Source organism: Carassius gibelio, chromosome A16, assembly GCF_023724105.1.
Source record: "Carassius gibelio isolate Cgi1373 ecotype wild population from Czech Republic chromosome A16, carGib1.2-hapl.c, whole genome shotgun sequence".
In the NCBI taxonomy this organism is placed as follows: domain Eukaryota; kingdom Metazoa; phylum Chordata; class Actinopteri; order Cypriniformes; family Cyprinidae; genus Carassius; species Carassius gibelio.
In genome coordinates, this window is record NC_068386.1 from 15787484 (window position 1) to 15811478 (window position 23995).

The 23995-nt window shown below is 37.1% G+C and overlaps 1 protein-coding gene and 1 long non-coding RNA gene across 25 annotated transcripts in view; one reads left to right on the forward strand and one right to left on the reverse strand.

Moving 5' to 3' along the window:
- The window catches only part of LOC128030746 (carcinoembryonic antigen-related cell adhesion molecule 20-like), a 92043-nt gene that overhangs the window by 53705 nt on the left and 14343 nt on the right, over positions 1-23995 (forward strand). For 3 of the 24 annotated variants that reach the window (XM_052618656.1, XM_052618664.1, XM_052618671.1), the window contains exon 8: positions 11149-11295. The exons of 4 other annotated variants lie outside the window; for them this stretch is intronic. In XM_052618656.1, coding sequence (XP_052474616.1) covers positions 11149-11295 — 147 coding nt within the window. Of the gene's footprint in view, positions 1-8682; positions 8813-9162; positions 9204-9401; positions 9425-11148; positions 11296-11462; positions 11576-23995 lie in introns of those variants that run through there. 17 more of the 24 variants (XM_052618658.1, XM_052618659.1, XM_052618661.1 and 14 more) reach the window with 14 other exon arrangements.
- The window catches only part of LOC128030750 (uncharacterized), a 51583-nt gene continuing 32837 nt past the window's right edge, over positions 5250-23995 (reverse strand). Inside the window, exon 2 of the long non-coding RNA XR_008187953.1 lies at positions 5250-5409. This is a non-coding gene — a long non-coding RNA (uncharacterized LOC128030750). The remainder of the gene's footprint in view (positions 5410-23995) is intronic.

A 23995-nucleotide genomic window follows, 5' to 3' on the forward strand; every position in this document is an offset into this window, starting at 1 on the left:
CAAACCTACAGTATATTATTTTTATTCTTGTGCTGCACACAAAAGAAGATATTTAGAATAATCTAGATAACAAAACAGTTGCTTCTCCAAATTGACTTTGGTAGTAGAGGGAAATACTCTGGAAAGTCACTGTGAACCAGCAAATGTTTGGTTTTCCAGTTTCCGTTTAGCAAAAGAAGAAAACTCATTCAGGTTTAAAACAACTTTTGAGTGAGTAAATGGAGATGAAAACTAAACACTTACCTATTTTATTATTTGTGGTTACTTATTCCTTTAATGTTAATAAAACACCAAACACTGATTTTTTTTAAACAATTGCTATATTAGGATCAAACTATATTGTTTTATTTTTATTTGTTAATTACATTTTTTGAATGCTCCTGCTAAATGCTTTTGTACCTGAAAATAAAACACTGTTTATTTGTGTATTATGTGTTTTTGTAATGTGTATCATAGTTCTATTTTTTTTTTTATAACAAAGATAAAATAATGACAAAGATTTTTATTTTCTCCCACACTGGCCTAAATATCCATACTTTTTCATATTTTGTTACCTTAATGTAACAAGCTTTGTCATTATTAGAGGGGTTTTAGTTTGGCTGTGGTGCTCAAACAACTTGCAAAATAGAAAAACCAACATGACAAACAATAATGATTAAAATCATGATATTTATATAAAAATAAAATAAAATAAAAATTTTAATTTTTTGCCATATCGCCCACCCGAACAAACCAATACACCCTTTTCCCTCCACCCACAGGTGGAGAGCTGTCATTTCAACGACACAAGTTTGTGATGCAGTTTGTGAATGTTCGTTTGAACTATGGTTTCAGGAAACACAGTTGAACTACGTTGGTAACGATGGAACTTGCGACCATAGTTGGCTAACGATGATTTTGGGAAACGCACCCCTGGTCATTTTCAGCGCGTGAAGCTCAAAACAGAAACGCAGAACATTAACTGCTTATGTTTTTGGCTAACATTAACATGATAGCACTATTGTAAAAAAAAAAAAAAAAAAAAAAAAACATTTGTTAATTGTTATGGTTTCGCCGACGTTAGTGTTAGCTATCTATTCATCAAAACATAAAACATTATTTACCCCGTTTATATCTGCAAGGTGCTCATTACACATTTCCCCTGTGTGTTAACATCAGTTAGTGATCTGTCTGACTTGACTCTTGTTAATGTATTTTGCCCCGCCCTGAAACAAAAGATTTGACTATCAGTCGAATATCTGCAAGAATAGAAAATTCCAATTCACTATGAAAATCATTAGTCGGGGACACCCCTACTCAGGTCCATACAAAAAAATAGTGTTGTCCATGTTTCAGAATTTGTTTGTATGAGTTTGAGATTTCCCTGTCTGAAATTTTTTCATTCACAGTCCACCCCTCGTGGAAATTAATGACACAAACATGCAGTTTCATTTACTACACATAGGCCTACTGAAGCTCGCAGTGTTTTCATCCTCTGCCGCCTTTAATATATGAGTACATGAACACATAAACATAATCTCTGCTCTGAATCACTTCATGAACATTTTACTTGTTCTGACAAAACTATTGTCATATAAAAAGAGACACAAATGTTTCAAAAAGACACCAATGTTTCTAGAGTTTAGTACACAAAATTGGACACATGCTAGTTAACCATATTTGAGCAACTTTTTTTTAGATGCAGTGTTTCCTGTTGTTATGCAAAGATCTGGTTTCAAAAACAGTATCAGTAAACAATTTCTTATGATTTTAAATCTGCATTAAACTCCAGATCAGTCTCAAAGTAAAAGGCAATACTAAAGTCTGATTTTGTGGTGGATGTGTTCAAATTTGAACGAGGAGGAACAGTACAAGGACAACTGTGGCCACCATGATCAGGACATTCAGAGAAGAGAACAGGTAAATTTATTGTTTTTCTAATTTGACATTTGATATAGTACATCAGTTTGTCAATAGAAAGGGGAGTGTGGAAAAAAGAAAAAAAATTGAATACAATTTACATATGAATGTGATATCCATTACTATTGTTTCTGTATGTACACATTTGCAATAGCATTTTCCCTTTTGTAGAATTGCAAGATTACCAAATGAGGGTGGAAGGACTCCTTTGTTCTCCCAACAGCAAGAGGCTCTCATTGCTCATATGGTCCGTCAAAACAATGTCATCCGACTGCGTGAAATACAGCAAAGACTTGTAGAAGACAATGTAAAGTTTGAAGCTATCAACAGTGTCAGCCTTTCTACCATTTCCCGTGGCTCTCCACCATCGGGATGCTGAGGCAGAATGAGTCTCTCATTGACTTTGATTTTGCATTTGCACAATGTTTTGCGTAATACGCTTTGCATTTAGAGTTGTCTTTGTTCTTTGAGCTTACTTTATTTTTATGCTGAAAATACAGTATAGAATTTCTGTATTACTTGCAGTACTTACAGTATCTAATATATTTGCTGTACGGAGTTGTGAATTATTTACGTTTATTTATGGCAAAATTATTTTCTATATGCAATAAAAAAATTACAAACAAATCTGTAACTACATGTCCTGGACGCTGTGTTGTCAATTTTTTGATGTAGTGTCTAATGAATGCTGATGAGTGTTTATATATTGACTGGCTGTGTTTATGTTTTGAAAGCATTGTTTGATTTTGAGCACAGATCAAATGGTTTTGAGGCAAGTGTTTGATTTTGCCAGAAGAGTGAGGGGTTTGTGTATGTAGTTTAAAGACTGGGTTTTGTGTTTAAAGTTTTGAGAATATGGGTGAAAGTTTCAAGAAATGTGTTTTAGCAATTGTGAAATACTGTATACTGGATGCATTCAGCATCTCTTAAAGTGACCGCGCCTCATTTAGCTACTAGCTGCTGTAATGTTAATCCAAGAAAATGAAAGAAAGAAAATCACTCACTGCTCTTGACGGAAGCTTGTAGCTTTTGTAGCTTTAACAGAAATGAATGCACAGTTAAACCAACAATTATTCAGACACCAGGTAAAAAAAAATGGGATATATTTTTGTACTAGTAGGTGCAGGACACTATAATTTATTTACGTTAGTATAGAAAAATAAAGCGAACTGTGACATATTATAGCCAAAAATTCTTCATACAGTGGACTACTAGTGAAATTGCTATGAATATATATATATATATTTTTAACCAAAGATTTTTCAGACACTTTGACCTGACCATGTTTTGCTTACATGTTTTTTCCTGAATAACTAATGCAACCTTTTTACACCACACACTGAACAAAATGAAGCATTGCTTGATAATTGGTCGACAAAATATTGATAGTTGTGTACATATTGTCATACTACAGATTTTCTCGATTGCCTTTGCCCACTCTGACATCACATTTTCAAAACCGTTAACACACAGGATAAAACTGAAGCTCAATGGCCAAAATGACTCATTTTGTTAGCAAAATGCTCTAACACTCACAAAACATTAAAAACATGCCACATAAGCAAATATTTCTATCAAACACCACAACTTGTGGTCAAATTAATTTATTCTTTCGATCAATCATTACACAATGGACAACAAAATACAAAATGCAGCCATCAATATGAAATATGATACTTTACAAACTCAAATGGATACTGGAAAATAAAAAAAAAAGCTACCATAGGAAACTTATGGGTGGAAATACCTTTAAAAAAAAAAAAGAAAAGAAAAAAGAAAGATATATACATTTTATCTTTCACATTTAGTCCATTCGTTCTTGACAATTATGCCACAGGTTCTCATCAACATCGCATTGAATGTTTTCCCTTGCAATGAACCGAGGGAAATACCTCCTTGCATGGCGTATCCATCCCTGGCGGTCCTCGGCACCTTTTGCCAGGCAACCAGCATTCATTGCCTCCAGGAGGGGCATCTGCTCATATGGCCGGTGATCATACACCTTCCACCTCCAAGCAGAGAATGTCAAAATTGACATTACTGTATGACAGTCACATAAATGGGATTGATAAAGCATCTGCATTACTGTAGACACAGTTTGTTCTGCTAACAGGGCAATACAGTAAAGCTGAAATACACAGTGGTATACATTACAGTAACACTGTGAATTACCTGTTCTCATTCCGAAAAAGCCTGACAATAGATGCCACAGTGCTCCGACTCAGAATGGACTGGACCGTTTGTCCAGCCTGTCTAAAGGACAAGCCATGATTGATGACATGGTCAATAATTGTTGCCCGAATTTCATTTGAAACTTGAGCTGGATTTTGTCCTCTTGCTGCTGCAGCTCCTCTACCACGCATACAAACTCCTCTTCCTCGGGCCGCTCTGCCATGGTTTCTTACTCTCCTTCCGTGCCTATGGCCTTTTTGATCCATGCTTGCAAATAGCAACACAGAGGTGGCATCTTTTATAGATGGATGAGGACTGATTGCTGATTGAAGAGTTGTGCAAATGAGTTTCACACAGGTGCATAGAGATTTATAATTATGCAAGTAATTTCTATCAGCTGTGAATAGATTTTTTTCTTTTGTTCAACACAGTGAATCCAATAGAGTTTGGGGCCTTTCAATGAGATCTGTGGTAACGTTTTGAAAAAGGGTCTGAAATGTGTGAAACAAATGAAAAAGTGTGAAAACATTTGCAAGAGAAGACTTCTGCTGTGCTAATAATGTGATGATGAAGATCAAGCGGATCCCAGTTTCATTTAGTGTGTCTTAGCAAATGAGAAAAACTGTAACAGTTTTCTGAAGTTGTGTTTGATTGTAATCCATTACATACCTTCAGTTTAACTCTGAGTTCTTGTCATATTTTATTAAAAAAAAAATTCTAAACTATAGCAAATAAACTGTGATAATGTGTGAAATGTTGAAGGTGTCTGAATAAATTTTGGTTTGACTGTATATTTACACTGAATACTATGCAGTGCTATTTTACATTTAATTATTCAGTTTCTGTACCTGGACACCTACAAACTTGAAAAACGAAAATAAATAGATCGAACATAAAAATTAAACAATTTCAAAAAGGGCCCACTGGTACAACCTGCACCAGGGCCCCGCAAACCTCAGCTACGGCCCTGCTCTGCACTGTCATTCATGACAAAATAGAGAAAGATAGTTGTGACTCGCAGGTTCTCTTCTCAGTATATAATATCTATGCAAAAATGATTTTATGTGTTATATATGCACTTTTTTAAACTAAAAAAAGCTAATTATATAAAACTGCCTTTTAGCAGTTTATTATTATTATTGTTGTTGATGATGATGATGATGATGATGTTTTGAATAGGTCTGTTTCTAAGTGAAGATCTGCAGATTTCTGCTCCGACTAATGGAGCAGTAGGAGGAAGTGTGGTGTTTGTTCCTGTTAACCCGCCCTCCACATCAATTATTACAATTCAGTGGCGCTTTGGATCAACTCTGATATTGACAGCAGTGTCTGATTCAACTACAATAGTCACAGCATACAGAGACAGAGTCAGTTTTGACAGAAACACTTTCGCTCTGGAGCTCTGGAACCTAATACTGGGTGATTCTGGGATATACAGACTAACTGTATTAACTAGTGTTGGAGACTCACTTACAGGAGAAACTTCACTAGTGTTCGGTGAGTGTGTTGCGCAAACTTGGTTTAGTATTTGAAATTATATATTGTAAGATGAATAGATGACAAATGGGTGTTTAATAAATATGTTAGTAACAGTAACAGGATATTTTTGTTCATTTATAATGTTGTAAATTTAACAAGAATCATAAATATGTGAAAATGTTATTATATTAGTTGCATGATGAGATTATTGATGAGAAAATAAGGATATACAAATAATAATAGTTATTATTATTATAATAATTTATGTATGTACATGCCTAATGTTGTTTTGTTGTTATGAACTTATCAGTTGTTGTTTTTGTCTAGGTTATTTAGCTAAAAAATTATTGGTGCACCCAGGAAACAAAAAAAATTTTTTTTAGAGATATCATGTTTTTATAGAGATATCAATCTCCTTGGCTCTACTGTTGGAGAAAGTATAACAATCAGCTTGAATCAACTGTGCCTTGAAAACTAATCACGATATAACCTTGACCTCATTTAATTAGAAAGCCGTTTTTTCCTCATTATAAACTCCAAAAATGGAAAAAGACTGAACATTAGCTGATAGGCGGTCGATTCTGTTAAGTGACAAGCTCTTATTCTCCTTAAACAAGAGAAACTTTTCTGAGAAATTAAACATACACTGCTCACAATCCAACCAACAACCAGACTGTGCCAAATAATTGAGCAGATAGTGAGTCTTCTTTTTTTTTATTGATCATGTAATTTTCTATCATAAATTTTCTTCATTAATTAGTTTCCTCATTTTCAGTAAATGTTGAACTTGTGATAATAATTTGTGCCCTCATTCTACCCTGTTGCAGAAGACAGCATATGCTGGTTGGGTATGTTCCGAAGCATGGCTGCTGGCTTGAGCTGGTCCTTAGCTGGTCATGATTTGATTTAAGCTGTTCATGTGCTGGTCCTAAGCTGGTCCTGAGCAGGAGCTAGTTGCTTAGGACCAGCTCAACCAGTAGCCATCAACAGGGTAGGTAAATTGTGTGCACATTTTAATCATCACCCCCTAACAGGTGCTGATGCTTTATTAATCTTCAGTTGGCTACATATCATATCCACCTTCTTTATGAATGAGCTGCTTCCTTTATGGTCCTGTCCATAACATGACATGACATGACATGACATAACATAGCAGCAACATGTTTATGAGGATGTGTACATGGACAGGAAGCCTAATTATTAACTAATTATTATTTAGTGCACATGATTTACCTAGAAAGAGGGCATAAATTATCATATTGAGCAGACAATTTACTTAAGAAGAAATTGTTAAATCGTGCCTATTCTTCCTTGCATGTCATGTGCAGGACTCCGTAGAATTACACTCAGTACTCACTTCATATGAAAGACTAATTTAAGATTTTGTGTTTTTGTTATTTCTCTATCATCCATCCATCCATCCATCATCTTCCGCTTATCCGGGGCCGGGTCGCGGGGGCAACAGTCTAAGCAGAGACGCCCAGACTTCCCTCTCCCTAGCCACTTCCTCCAGCTCTTCCGGGGGGACCCCGAGGCGTTCCCAGGCCAGCCGGGAGACATAGTCCCTCCAGCGTGTCCTAGGTCTTCCCCGGGGCCTCCTCCCGGTGAGACGTGCCTGGAACACCTCCCTGGGAAGGCGTCCAGGAGGCATCCGAAATAGATGCCCGAGCCACCTCAGCTGGCTCCTCTCGATGTGGAGGAGCAACGGCTCTACTCTGAGCTCCTCCCGAGTGGCCGAGCTTCTCACCCTATCTCTAAGGGAGCGCCCAGCCACCCGACGGAGAAAGCTCATTTCGGCCGCCTGTATCCGGGATCTTGTCCTTTCGGTCATGACCCACAGCTCATGACCATAGGTGAGAGTAGGAACGTAGATTGACCGGTAAATCGAGAGCTTTGCCTTACAGCTCAGCTCCTTCTTCACCACGACAGACCGGTACAGCGACCGCATTACTGCAGAAGCTGCACCGATCCGTCTGTCAATCTCACGTTCCATCCTTCCCTCACTCGTGAACAAGACTCCAAGATACCTGAACTCCTCCACTTGAGGCAGGAACTCTCCACCAACCTGAAGTGGGCAATCCACCCTTTTCCGACTGAGAACCATGGCCTCGGACTTGGAGGTGCTGATTCTCATCCCAGCCGATTCACACTCGGCTGCAAACCGTCCCAATGCACACTGAAGGTCCTGGTCTTCTCTATCTGGAATTTCTCTATCATTCACACAGAAAATATAACTAATGTCAGAGTTACTGGTCCAGAAGAATCATTAATAGAGGGAGAATCATCTGCTAACTTCAGCTCTGAGGGAACTGGCATCATCACCTCTGTGCAGTGGATGAAAGATAACCGTCCTCTGTCTCCTAGCAACAGCATCATCTTCTCATCTGATCACAGATCAGTGTCCATCAGTCCAGTGCAGAGATCAGACAGTGGAGAATATCAGTGTACATATAGAAACCCTGCTAGCTCTCAGACGGCAAAACCTGTGCGTCTGATCATCAACTGTGAGTGTTCAACATTCAGACATCAAGATGATTTGAGCTCAAACCTGATGAAATACAGTCATTCTTCAGTGATTAGTTTGTCAGTGACTCTCTTGTTTGTGTTCTAGATGGACCAGAAGATGTTTCTGTTAAGGGTGAGGATGTGGTGGATTTAGGGGTTCGTGTGTCTCTCTCTTGTTCTGCAAATTCTGAACCTGCTGCTTCATTCAGCTGGAAGTTTAATGAAACAGACACCAATGTGACCACAGACACATTCACCATAAACAAGACTGACTTCACACACAGTGGAGATTACATCTGCACAGCCTCCAATAATGTCACAAAGAGAAACGCCTCACACAAACATGCTTTAACAGTTAAAGGTGAGAATAATTCAAACTAATCTGAAATGAGTTCCCAAGGTTTAATAACCAATACCTTGACCTTAATCTACCACTTTTTTAAAGGAACTACATTTTTAAAAAGGTATATTAAAATCTCTACTGTTTTGAACATCTCTGTTATGAAATTGCCTTGTGTTGTTTTAGATTATTATTATTTATTTATTTTATACATGTTAAAGTGTATAACTGTTAGTATGGTGTGTAGTAAGTGCCTTGGTCTTGTGATTCTTGTATCTTTTCCATAGTAGGAGGAGCTGGAGGAGCAGGAGGAGGAGGGCTGTCATCAGGGGCGATAGCTGGGATTGTCATTGGGGTTTTAGTGGCAGTTGCAGGCATTTGTGGTCTGACTGTCTATTTAACAAAAACTAAGAAAATGTGAGTAATCTGGCAGATCATGGTGTATTTTGTAATCACACCTTTGATTTAACATATTATATACATCAGTACATTTGTAACAAATCACAACTTCAGCTTCCAACAGGACTTTGTAAATCAAGTTCTACATACAGTACATGTATGAACCTTATGATCTCATTCTTATGTGATTTTATTCCTATTTTATATCAAACTCAGTGGTTCTGAACTTCAGTTAATTTTCTTAACATTTGAATAGTGATATTTCATGCATAATAAAATGAACACAGTAATTGTAAATGTGCATTTTTGTGAGACAATAATGTGATGAAGAAAACTAGTTACAAAATGTCTTTGTGTTTCTGCTGCAGCCCAAAGTTAAACCAACAACAAAAAGGACAAGCAAGTGAAGGTATGTTTGTTATTCATTCATAATGCCAGCATTAGTGTGACTTGATTGAAGAACACAACTGACATCAGCAATTATATCTAGATTTCCCTTGATAATTACATTTTATAATATATTTCAGATTAACTATTTATATTACAGATGATTCAGTATATATTTATTTCAGTATCAAATTCATTTAGTCTTTCTTTCCTTAAACAGCAGCACAAAGCAGACAGGAGACAGTGAGTAACCTCTTCAGTCTCTTCTGACAGTAAAAAAAATAAAATAAATAAACCCATAAATAAACTTTTTAATGACATGTATTTTCCGGACTAAAAGTCACACTTTTTTTCATAGTTTGGCTGGTCCTGCGACTTATAGTCAGGTGCGACTTATTTATAAAAAGATTATTTGACATTAGGGATGCACCGAAATGAAAATTCTTGGCCGAAACCGAAAACCAAAAAAGAGAAAACCAAGGCCGAAAACCGAAACCGAAACACCGAAAGAAATTATGCCAATTATTAGTACCATTGCATTTATTGCTATTACCGTGTACTAACTTTACTAAAATTACGACATTTGAGAAATATTTTAGAGAGTGTATTTAAATAGGGCCAGGGCATAAATAAACATTTTTATCAAATTAAAGCAGAAATCTAGCAGAAAATCTAGCAGAAATATGGCTACAATCTGATATTATGTATGTATATATGTTTGTGTGTGTGTGTGTGTGTGTAAGTGTATATAGTAGCCTAAGAACAAAATAGCCAACGTATTATTATTATTTGAGGCCCTTTCTTGCAGAATTCCACTGAACATATTAGACAACGAGGGTGCATGCCACTCATCTGGTGCAGAGACCAGTCTTTTTTTTCTGCGCTCTGATCTGTCTCCTGCGCTTGGCGCTTCTCCTTATCCGCGCGGGTTCTCCGCATCCAGCGCGGCCTGGATCATTTCTCGTGCGCGCTGCCTTATTTCCGCATCCAAGTAATGGTCTTTAAAACGCGGATCAAGCACATTCGCGATGAAGTGCAGAGGATCCGAAAAGATCTCAGTGAGACGTGTGCTAACAGACTCTATAAGACTGTACTTTTCTTTGTTTTTAATTCGTGGTCCGTCTTAATCTCTTTGTTAGGAGACGTTTTAGTGCTGAGAATAAAGGAATAAGAGGTGCACGTGCATTTCGGCAGTGTTGTTTCGGTGATAAAAGTCTATCGGCCGAAAACCGAAAAGGCCATTTTCGGCCGAAAATTTTCGGTGGCCGAAATTTCGGTGCATCCCTATTTGACATGAACCAAGAGGAATGAACCAAGAGAAAACATTACCGTCTACAGCCACGAGAGGGCGCTCTATACTGCTCACTGCTCCTGTATTCTACACTGAAGACATAGAGCGCCCTCTCGTGGCTGTAGACGGTAATGTTTTCTCTTGGTGCTTGGTTCTAAATAAATCAGACTTATACTCCAGTGCGACTTATATATGTTTTTTTCCTCGTCATGACATATTCTTGGACTGATGCGACTTATATTTAGGTGCGACTTATAGCCCGAAAAATACGGTAAAGTGTTTATTGATAGATGAGTTTATTTTTACAGTAAGCTCAAATGGACTTTAATCTTTAACGTTACTGCACAAAGACATGCTGATGATCACACTTTAATTATAATTAAGCTATAGATATTGACAAATATTAAATCATGATAGGTATTAGCATTTTTTATAGTGAGCTTTCTGTTTCATCATTTGTTTATCAGCAACATATTTTGAATTTGCTATCAAAAATTTATAGCCTGAATACACTGTAAGTCGCTTTGGATAAAAGCATCTGCTAAATGCATAAATTTAATTTAAATTTAATTTAATTTAACCTCAAGTGACAACATCATTCTGTCTGAGTGTTTGATTATAATTTAAGAAAATAAAATTGTTGGATGCAAACTATAAATAAATGATTGATTTGCAGAAGGCTAGAGGAGATGGAGCGATTCCAGGGAAGATGAGTGAACATATATACGAGAATGACAAACATGAAAATGAGTATGAGAATGATATGTATGAAAATGTAAAGCTTGAAGATTCAAGAAGGCCAAGGGCTCCTACTCCTCCTAAGGTGAGCAGTCCAGTCCAGTTCAGCCCTTTCTAGAGCATCTTATCTGTGTTTTGGCTGCATCATAAAATAAGTGCTGTTTATTATTTTCTGTGGCATTGCAGTAAAACAATAAGGAAGTCATTTGGTTGGTTTATTGTATTACATGCTTGTGTAACGTCTCTGTTCAGGTCTCAAACCCTCCTCCTGTGCGCAGGTGAAGAAGTGAAGACACCGAAACACATCTACTGCAAGATGATCGATCAGACTGTATATATATATATATATATATATATATATATATATATATATATATATATATATATATATTTATTTTTTATTATTATTAATTTTTTTATAAACTTTTTCCTTACAATGGACAAAGGTTCCTTACAAAGTCACAAATACAGAAGTATATTTCTGTAACCATAAAAGATTAGGGTCAAAGCCATAACCATATACACTGAGTTATAAAAGCATAATGTCTGTTACTGATGTGGAAACATGACATACTAAAATAGGACAAGTACTAATAACACAGAATCATATCTGCAGATCTGGTATTGTATTAATCATTTGCAGGCTCACATGAAATCTGCACACACACAACTCAGAAGAAAGCAGATTGAACACCAGTTCTTTGAGTCTTACACATTTAACATCCTGTCTGTTCTCATTTATTCAATATTTTTGGCTAGTGTTTTTACATTTAAATATTCATTATATTTATATTTATTTATAATGCATAAATATACCATGCTATACTATTGACCCCATGTATGAAATAGTTCCTCATTCTTTTCTTTCACATGGACAAATAAAAGAAGATAAAACTGATAGTGGGTAATGAAAAACAAAAGCCACATTCATGAATAAAATCACCTTTAGACCGAAACATAACTTCACTCAGGTAAAAGACATGAGGAAGTGATATTTTATTCTGGTGATCAGAGGTGGACTGGGACACAATTTCAGACTCGTCTAGTCAACACCCACACCAAATTCTGAACCACAGACAATGAGTAAAGGTCTACTTGTTTTATTATAGCCTGTGATAATTAATACATACAAACACCTAAAAATTAAACATTTACTTTTAAAAAGAAGGTCATCCAGTCTACTATTATCACTTGGATTACAGCGTCACTTAGAGATATAGCACTTACTGTTTATTATTGCACTGATTGGTTAATAACTGTGATTAGACAGACCCTGCATCCCAATTTTCATAAAATCCATATCCTCTTAAAGATCATTGCACGGTTGCATGAAACTTCTTAAGTGAGAGTTTCCCTGAGGGAGAAAAAATCCCTGAGGTAAGGGATTTCATTAAGAGCGTTGCAAGAAACCTCTTAACTGTCAACCTTACCTAAGTGTTTATACTAAGCGTTTCACTGTAGTTTCTGACATCAAACGGCAAAGAAAGATCTCCGCGGTTGCTATAGTTACTACCTCTAACAGTAAATAGAACATAACGAACCACAAAGTCAAACCCTTTCTTAAATCACACTTGTATTAATATATTTTTCATGTGGAGAGTACAAACATAACAGAAAAAAAAAACAAAACAAAAAAAAACAATCCAAACTGGACAGAGGACGAAAAGGCAATTATTGTTTTCGTAAGTGGTTATAATAATAATAATAATAATATTTTCATCCTTTCATCAACCATTCATCGTCTCCAAGGGATTATTACGATCATTAAAATACACGCCTTGGTATATCCTCCTCTTCAATTAACACTAAATCAGCCATCGTATTTTGAGTTTAAGTTGACTTAAGGAAGCTGTTTTGGTCCCTTAAATTTATTAAGGTGAAATGGTCACTAAGGACTTTGTAGCAACGCTTAAGGGAACACTTCGATAATTAAGGGGAAAAACTTAATAACAGCCTCAAGTTCCTTAAGGAAACCCTTAGGGTTTTTTCATGCAACCCAAGTTTCACTAGGGGTACCCTTAACCTTATATCTAAGGGATTTCTTAGCTTAAGGAGTTTCAAGCAACCGGGCACAGGTCTTTAGATCACTTCTCATAATAATAATAATAAAGCCATTTGCAATCCATATAAAGAACCCAGTGCATTTAACTCATATATGTTAAGATGTCAAGTGTAATGCACACAGTAGAAAGCATATTTAATATCTGTTCTTTATAATTCCCACCATCTGTGTTAATTTATTCAATACTTTGCCTTGATTATGCTTTCTTATGAATAAGACTGTATTTCAGTCTCTTCTGCTTAACATATTTGACAATAATTACATTTATTCTATAGATTTTCTCCCAACACAAATACAGAAAATACATGTTTACAGTATTTCAGTTTAAAATGTAATTTTGATCTCTTCTGTCTTTATGTCAAATGATGTTTTAAATTCACAGATATTAGAAGACACATCCTCATTCATTCTTCCTTGTACTGGACAAATAAAATAAGTGAGAGTGGTTTATGAAAAACAAGTTACATTCATGACTAAATTCACCTTTTATTTTCTTCTCTTTGTAAATAGTGAGTTTTAATAATCAAATTTTTGTGTCCATTATTTCTATGGAAGTTATATTATCTGTGTCACGGAGCTGTGTCGATAAACAGATGAAGCCAAGATGAAGACAAGCAGTCTTTAATAAAGCCACAGATAGTTCAATACAAACAAGGGAAAACTGGTGATACACGTAACTGACGAGACCCGACAAGCTCAAACTGAACAGACAGGAACTTAAAAACACAGACCTAACGAGGATAATAACAAGACACATGTGAACATCATAACATAGTCAAATCAGGAACCATGACAACCACTAACAAAGGCAGAAATGGTGAAAACACAGAAAAAATCCATGTGGTTGTGTCAATCTGATTGTCTAATTATATCGTTCAGGATCTTTTCCAAAAAGGTGATATAACTACTGTTCTCTTCTTTATAATGTATGTATTATATTTATTTTATATGTTAATTGTTAACGTTAAAAATGGTGTCATAACACAACTGAAAAAAAATTAAATTAGTTAAACTTTAACATCCCAGTCATTGCTGTAATCTGCTGAGGTTTTCAATATAAAATCTATCATCAAGTCTGTTATATTTTTTGAAAATCAGTTAAGGTCTTGTGGTTAACTAAAATCATTTTATTGACCTGGTTTTGAAGTCTTGTCTGAGAAATTAATTTGATTTGCTACTCACATGTAATTGTTTATGATTAAAACTCCTTTAACTCTGCCCCATTTCATTTTAATAATTTTAAGCTAACTGAGACTTGTTATAGCATTTGCATATCAATGCTCTTTTGTTGATTTTGATTGCTTCCATTATCCCCATTTGTTAGTCGCTTTGGATAAAAGCATCTGCTAAATGACTAAATGTTTCTGTGATGTGTTGTTTCTGAAAAGTGGAAAGGAAACAAGGATAAACATTCAGGTTTTTATTTTATTGCACTTTATTACTTTACCGCACTGAGCCAGAAATCTCCAATTTAGTAGCACTTATACACACCAAGCTTTCCACTTTTATTTCTATCCTGACTCAGGGGTTTGTTTTGGTGAATCTGTGGTGGTCAATTTTCAGGTTGTAATTATGAGTTCTACAAGGAAACGTTGGAATCTCATAATTACAGTAAGACATGGCAGGGATTCACTTTTTCATAAAACAAAAAGTTAATATAATCATTTCAAATATTTATATATTGCTAGGTACTTTTTCTATTTCTGCTTCACCAAAAAAATGACGAAAGGTAATGTCCACTGGTGGCACTCCTGAATGAATTGTGCTGAAAAAATCAGTCAATGATTCAATGACTCGCTCTTAAAGAGAGACCACTAACACACAAACTCTGTCCAGAATACTCAAACGCAGATTATTGCTCCTCTTAGTCTCCAGAATGGTTGGGTTTAGGGGTAGAGTTAGGTGAGAAAACAAAAAGGAAAAAGTATATATAAAAGTACTTATAATACAATCAGGCTAATGTACTACTACTAGACCTTCTACTTACAATAACAGCAACAGTTTCTCTAGATGCCTTGTTCAGTTTAAATGAGTGGCATTTACTTATGTACCTTCTGACACTGTAAATGTGTCACGCAGAGAAAGGCCATGGTCCATGCTAAAGACCATGATTTCATATTTCCTGGACTCATTTTGCAACATCCAACTGCATTTGTAGTATTTTGTCTTCTGTGACATAACAGTGTGACATCATTGGTACCCAGTAACCAGAGATTGGTGACAACTTTCTGTCCATGTAGTACTAGAGAGAGATAGAGAGAGAGAGAGATGTTTGAGTTTGTGAAAAGCGGGGATAGCATAGGCGTAATGGTTTTTATGCTGTGCAAACTGTATATTCTATCGCCCTTACACCAACCCTACACCTAACCCTAACCCTCACAGGAAACTTTGTGCATTTTTACTGTTTTTTTCTTCAGAAATGTAATCAAGTAAAAGTACAAGTAGTCCATTTAAATTGTACTTGAGTAAAGTACAAATCCCCCAAAATAATACTTAAGGGGGGGGGGGGGGGGTGAAATGCTATTTCATGCATACTGAGTTTTGTACACTGTTAAAGAGTTGGATTCCCATGCTAAACATGGACAAAGTTTAAAAAAATAAGTTGTACGTTTGAAGGAGTATTTTTGTTCCAAAAATACTCCTTCCGGTTTGTCACAAGTTTCGGAAAGTTTTTTTCCGAGTAGGGCTCTGTGTGACGTTAGATGGAGCGGAATTTCCTTATATGGGTCCTGAGGGTACGTCTGCCGGAAGAGCACGCGCTCCCGTATAGCAGAGCAGAGACATTAACTGATCAGAGCGAGAGCAAAATGTCACAAAAGAAGTGTGTTTTTGGTTGAGAGGGCAAGACAACCCTGCACAGATTACCCCAAAAAAAACATTAAGGGACCAGTGGATGGAGTTTATTTTTACAGAGCATCAACGGAGTTGTGCAAGTGTTTTTGTTTGTTCCCTGCATTTCGAAGATGCTTGTTTTACAAACAAGGCCCAGTTTGATGCCGGATTTGCATATCGTTTATTTATTATGGATGATGCAATCCCAACGAAAAAGGGTTACGATCGAGTGTTGGAACCGCAGGCGGTGAGTAAAACTGCTTCAAATATCTCTGTGTTGTTAACTTAACTATCGGCGCGTAAGCACCTTTAAAGAAAAAAAAAAAGACGACATAAAGTGTAACTTAGTCATTTTCTAAAATCGCTAAGTGTAACAGAGGCCAGCGAGTAGTGCTGTGCAGGCAAACCTCACTCCCCGATGTCAAGAGACGCACTAGCAACAGACGCTAGTGGCTGTAGCCATTTAGCCTCCTTGTTAGTGCGTCTGCCTCCCAGTCGGAGACCCGGGTTCAAGCCCCGCTCGGAGCATCAGAAAGGACCTGGGAGAGAGGGGTTACACACAGTATTTCACAATTGCTAAAACACATTTCCTGAAACCTTCACCCATATTCTCAAAACTTTAAACACAAAACCCAATCTTTAAACTATATTCACAAAACCCCTGACTCTTCTGGCAAAATCAAACACTTGCCTCAAAACCATTTGATCTGTGCTCAAAATCAAACAATGCTTTCAAAACATAAACACAGCCAGTCAATATATAAACACTCATCAGCATTCATTAGACACTACATCAAAAAATTGACAACACAGCATCCAGGGCATGTAGTTACAGATACTTTTTCTTTATTGCATATAGAAAATAATTTTGCCATAAATAAAAGTAAATAATTCACAACTCAGTACAGCACATATATTGCACACTGTAAGTACTGCAAGTAATACAGTATAGAATTTCTGTATTTTCAGCATAAAAATAAAGTAAGCCCAAAGAACAAAGACCACTCTAAATGCAAAGTGTATTACACAAAAAATTGTGCAATTGCAAAATCAAAGTCAATGAGAGACTCATTCTGCCTCAGCATCCCGAGAACCCCCCATTGCTTATGGCTGCACCTAGGGTGACAGTGACACCACGCTGGCCAGGGACTTCCACAATGGCCTCTCCTTCTCTTCTTCGCCAGATTGAACCCTACTTCATCTGCAAAAATATATTCATGGGACCTTTCCATGGAATCCATTTCAAACACCCTCTATATATAAAATAGATAAATAACTAGTTTGTAAGTGTTCCAGAAAGACATACTTCTGCAAAAGCATATGTACATATGTATATGCACTGCTGATTTACATACACTACAATGTAGTGCAGTTTCAGTAACGGTATAGGATGATAACTGTAGGCTACAAACTTGTACTGTAAGCATCAGTGCTGGAAGTGTACACTTACTTGCACATACTGATATCGTAGATCTTTAACCCTTTCTGAATTGCGCTCAAAGGGAACTCTGTACACTTGTTTCATGCTTACCCTGTTGCGATGGAGGACACGGAAAATGGTAGAAAGGCTGACTCTGTTGATACCTTCAAAGTTTGCATTGTCTTCTACAAGTCTTTGCTGTATTTCACGCAGTCGGATGGCATTGTACTCTTCCTCCTCGTCCACCACCTCTTACACAAACTCTTCCTCCTCTTCCTCTCACATTGTTTCCATCCATTGTGGTATCAACACTCACCGCACCTGGTCCACCTGTACTGGTTTATAGTCTAGACAGCTGATTTGGTCATATCATTAGAAACAAGTGTGAACAATTTTGAGTTGTTGTGTGTAAACGATGACAGTTGTGTTGTAGTTGTGTTTAACTTTTGCCACATGTATTTACCATTTTGCAAAATGTGTTTTAGTGAGTAAGAATGTGTTTAGAGTTTTGCAAAAAGAGTGGATGAGATATGCAAACAGTGTCTTAACTACCTGAACTTGTTTAAGGTTTTGCCTACAAAGTGACTGATTCGACAAATAGGTTTATGCCACCGAGCATTGGGTTCAGAGAATGGGGTTTAGTGTTTTAGCAGTTGCAAATATATACAGTTTCAAGACATACCACATAGAGACGTCCTGTTGTAGTCATTGCTACTGCTGCTCTCGTTCAGTTTCAGACTCGGGATGTGATTCTGGATCATAAATAAATGGCTGAATCTGACTGTTAGCCATGGTTTGTTTTGGATGATGGGTTTTTTTTCTCACGGTAATGTCAACAACTTCCAAATGCTCTCAACGCAAAAGCCTACTGGCACTCGTGATTCTTTAGCTCCGCCCACACGGCACGCCTCCAGCGGCTCGTGTTTTTTTTTTTTTAAATCGGCACAGACTATTTTTCTCTTATAAATATAATAAAACTAAAGACTTTTTGGAGATATGAAGGATGCATTACTACTCTATATGTACTCAAGATTAACAGGAGATTGAGTGAAAATGAGCATTTCACCCCCCCTTTAAGTACAGTAATCAAGAAAAATTACTCAATTATTTTACACCTCTGGCTGTGATGTCCTTACATTAATGCATCACTAGATGGCACTCAAGCCTCTTGAGTTAGATTTATGCATAGTAAGTAAGTGAGATAAGTAAGATAGACTGCTGAGCATGTGCACGTTAACCTGCTTGTTCATAGTAGTTATCAAAGTTTACTAAGATAAATACACAGTCTTGTACTTCTTGTCTACATGAAGACATAAACACAAAACTGGAGACGAGGAGTTTTTTTTTTTTTTTTTTTACAATATTTCCTGAGGATGGCATCAGTAAGTGCTCCATTTCCCAGTCCTTTTTTGCCATGTCCCGGTGAGCCTGCTATACCACTAGTAACATGGCTGAAGATGTTTCAGAACTACATACTTGTCATGAATGCTACTGGAGATTCCTGGCAGGGAAAGCCAGAAAATGGGCTTTGCTCCTTCACTGCCTCGGAACTGAAGGTCAGAGACTGTTTTATACATTGCCTAATACCAGTGACGATCTAGCAGATGCTATTAAAGCTTTGGAAGAACACTTCATTCCAAAAAGAAATATGGTTGTGGAAAGACTTGCCTTCAGGAAACGAGCGCAGAGGACAGATGAAATGGTAGTGCATGTATATTGCTGCACTGAGAGATTTGGCGACTACTTGTGAATTTGCTGACAATCTTGACGATATGCTGCGTGACCAGCTTGTTGAAAATATTGCTAACCCTCGCATTTGTGAAAGATTATTAGTGGAATCCAAATTGACACTGGAGACTGCAATTACAATTGCCACACAGCTAGAAGCCGCTGATGTTCAGGCAAAATCAATGGCTATAAGCAACCCTGCTCCAGTACAAGCTGTACATTCCACTCCTGCTTTTGGACGGCAACGTCCAAAGGCCAAATTCAAAGCACGTGCCTCATCAAAATCCTCTGCTCCTGCTTCATCAGCTCGGACATGCTTTTGCTTTGGCTCTGCTGGACATCTTGCAAATGCACAGAATTGCCCTGCTGCATCTGCTAAATGTAAGAATTGCAATAAGACTGGACATTTTGCACGAGTTTGCCGTTCTGCTCCTACGCATTCAGTGCATTTAGTTGAATTACAAGAGGTCTGTGGATCTGCGAGGGCCCAACAAGGCAGTTATAGTAGATAGCTACCCATTGCCGCACATGGAGGAGATGATGACATTACTGCAAGGCGCATCTGTATTTTCAACTACTGACTTGGAAAGTGCATACCATCAGGTACCTCTTCACGAAAACAGCGAGACCACACTGCATTTATTACATACAAAGGCCTCTTCAGGTTCTGCAGGGTACCTTACGGCTTGGCATCTGCTCCATCTGCATTCCAAAAGATGATGGTTGTCATTCTAAAAGGACTCCAGACTGTTGCAAATTATCTTCTGGATGACATCATCGTTTGGGGACGCTCGCTACAAGAGCATGATCAAGCACTGAATGTGCTGCAACGTCTCAAAGATGCCGGGTTGGTGTTGAATCAGTCTAAATGTCAATTCAGAAAACAGAGCTTGAAGTTTTTAGGACACATGGTGACATCGCAGGGTATTCAGCTGGATCAGGAACATCTCTCTGCAATAATCGATGCACCTGCACCAGCAGATGCTGTTCAGTTGTGTTCTATGCTAGGCCTCCTCTCATGGTACAACAAATGTATTCCCAATTTCGCCTCTGTGGTAATGCCCCCTGCATGCATGCCTGAGAGATGAGAGTGGATTTCGTTGGTCTAATGAAGCTCAACAAAGTTTAGCTGATGTAAAAATGCTATTTGTACAAAGTCCTGCTCTTGCATTATTTGACTCGGAGCTGCCAGTGGTAATTTCTACTGATGCATCGGCTTACAGACTAGGTGCTGTCTTCGCGAAAATATGCACGGATGGTCAAGAACGTACGGTCGCTTTCGCATCCAGAACACTCACCTCAGCTGAACAGAAATATTCCACTGTTGAAAATGAGGCTCTGGCCTGCGTTTGGGCAGTGGAAAGGTGGAGGACATACTTGTGGGGAGACTCAGATTTACTCTGCAGACTGACCATCAAGCCTTAACGACACTGCTGACCACAAAAGGGACTGATAGAGCTGGTGTGCGCATAGTCCGGTGGGCTGCTCGGTTGCTCTGTTTCAGTTGAGTATCGTGCTGGATCTGAAAACCACACAGCAGACCTGTTTGTCCCGCTTGCCTGTGCCTCTTACTTCAGATGCTGAGTCGGATACAGAGCCTGAGTTTGTTGCTTTACTGTCCACTGGTCCGACTTCTATATCCCAGGATGAGTTCGCTGCTGCCTCTGCTCGCTGTTCTGAACTCTCTGCACTGTGCACACAAATTGCAATTGGATGGCCTTCTTCTGTTGCTGCTCCGGATCCTGTATTTCATCCGTACTACAAACTCTGCTGATTTTGTGTTTAGAGTGTCTCGATTGGTGGTACCTGGGGAACTGCGTGAGTCATTGGTCTGCATTGCACATGAGGGCCATCAGGGAATTGTTAGAACAAAGCAACGCCTGCGTGAAATGTATTGGTGGCCCAAAATGGACACACTTGTGGCAGAGAAAATTACTGCCTGTCAGTTATGCCTTTCTTTGGATAAAACTGCGAAAGCCTCTGCTGTTCCACTCCAGCCTGTTCATTTACCTTCTGCACCTTGGGAAAAACTGACATGGACTTTTGCCACATACATTACACACACTCACATGAGAATTCAATACTGAATAGTAGTTGAGTAGTTTGGTTCATGTTCTTATTATTTAAAATGTTCTTTTGCATTCAGTTAATGTGTTTCTTAGTGCATAATTCATATAGATGTAAAATTGTTGATACATTACAGATCTAATGTTCTATATTTCTATTTCATGCCAGTTGTTAGTTACAGAAAGAATTCATTTAACTAAGAGGGGAATATGTGATGTCCTTACATTAATGCACCACTAGATGGCACTCAAGCCTCTTGAGTTAGATTTATGCATAGTAAGTAAGTGAGATAAATAAGATAGACTGCTGAGCATGTGCACGTTAACCTGCTTGTTCATAGTAGTTATTAAAGTTTACTAAGATAAATACACAGTCTTGTACTTCTTGTCTACATGAAGACATAACACAATGGTGTGGATCAGACCATCAGGATTACAACAATTCCTAAAACAAGAAATTCATATAATAATTAAAAAAATATATTATATAATGCAACACATAAACTCGTAGAATACTCAAAAACAGACAAACAGAGTGATACATTCAGGGAAAAGTCCCTGCAGTATTGGATCATATATGCCAATCAAATTTGAGGACCAGGTTGTTGCCAATATCTGACCCCTGTTCCTGCTCCTCTTAGTCTCCAGAATGGTTGGGTTTAGGGGTAGAGGTGGGTGAAAAAAATAAAAACAAGGAAAAAGTATATATATGCCATAGCCTACTTATGATGCTTAATACAATCAGGCTAATGTACTACTACTAGGCCTTCTACTTACAATAACAGCAAGTTTTTTTAGATTCCTTGTTCAGTTTAAATGAGTGGCATTTACTTATATACCTTCTGACACTGTAAGAGTGGTTTGTCCTGTATGACTGCCGCTAGGGAAGGTTTTGTATTCACAGCTTTGTCTTTCAGGCATGTGTCATGCAGAGAAAGGCCATGGTCCATGCTAAAGACCATGATTTCATATTTCCTGGACTCATTTTGCCATGTCCACTGCACTTGTAGTATTTCTGTATTCTTCTGTGTTTTCATGGATATAGAGGCACAACAGTGTGACATCATGACCTTGGTACCCAGTAACCTTAAGATCAGTGACAACTTTCTGTCCGTACTGAAAAAAAATAAATAAATAAAAAAAATAATAATAATATATATATTTATCTATATCTATATCTATATATATATATATATATATATATATCTATATATATATATATATATATATATATATATAGATATATATATATATATATATATATATATATATATATATATATATATATATATATAGATATATATATATAGATATATATATTTTTTTTTTTTTTTTTTTTTTTCAGTACGGACAGAAAGTTGTCACTGATCTTAAGGTTACTGGGTACCAAGGTCATGATGTCACACTGTTGCGCCACTCTATCCATGAATACCCAGTAACCTTAAGATCAGTGACAACTTTCTGTCCGTACTGAAAAAAAAAAAAAAAAAAAAAAAAATTATATATATATATATATATATATATATATATATATATATATATATATATTTATTTATTTATTTATTTGTTTATCTATATATAATTTCTTTATATAATATATTTAGGAGAAAAAAAATTCAGAATAAGACAAATTCAGGTTTAAAAATGTGAAAAAGCAGTAAAAATTCGCTAACCTGTAAACACAAAGGTGCAAGACAGCAGTAGAAGAATAAACACAATTTGTAAGTCCATCATAAGCTTTCATTTCAACAGAGCAATGAGCAATTCATCTTATAAAAAACTGTTCAAAATTAAGTCACGTGAAGGGAAGTCAACCTTCTCAGTGTTGAGTTTAAAATAATATAGTGGTCAGTGGTGAGTTTTTTTTTAAGACAACCATTATTTTGTTGCCCTTACTGTTTCCATGGTGATGCATCAGGCTTGTCATTTGACACACCACGTTTACAATAACACTGTATGACAGATGGATTGCTTTTATTTTGTTTTTCAATTTTTTATTTAAAATATTCACAAACTTGCATACCATGTCATGAACAATCTGATATTCAGATTCATAAATGTGTAAATGAGGGTGTTTTGTCGTTTAAAAAGCTTTCTAAATGATCTTGATTGTGATCTGTAATATGAGATGGGTGCCAACATGTTTGTGTCATGATTCTGCCTTCATGTCCTGACTTTTCTCTAGTCTTGAGGCAGGATCATGACAGACCCGTGTTTTGGCCTTGTCTTTGGGCCATGTGCTTGTGTTGTCTCGTCCCCTTGCCCCGCCCCCTTGTTATCCTAGTTTTGTCATGATTGCCTTACCTGTGCCACCTGTTGTGTCTTATTTAGTTCTCCTATTTATATCCCCTAGTGTGCTCTGTCTTTTGTCGGTTCATTGTTTCATTGTTACCCCTTGAAGAAGTCTTTGTATTTCCCGTGAGTGTTCGTCTGCAGTTAGTGTTCTAGTGTTGAGAGTCTTTGTTTATCGTTTCAACCCAGTCTTGTTAAGTTATTTAGTCACTGCCCTAGTCATTGTTTTCCCCCTCGTGGGTTTTGTTTTCCCCTTTTTGTCTTTAATAAACCCTCTGTGTAGTGATTCCTGTCTGCGTATGAGTTCCTTCCTTACCCTCCAAGTAACAGTTTGTTCACGCTGCAATTCAGAGAGTCCTGTCAGTCGGATTTACAGCATGTGAAC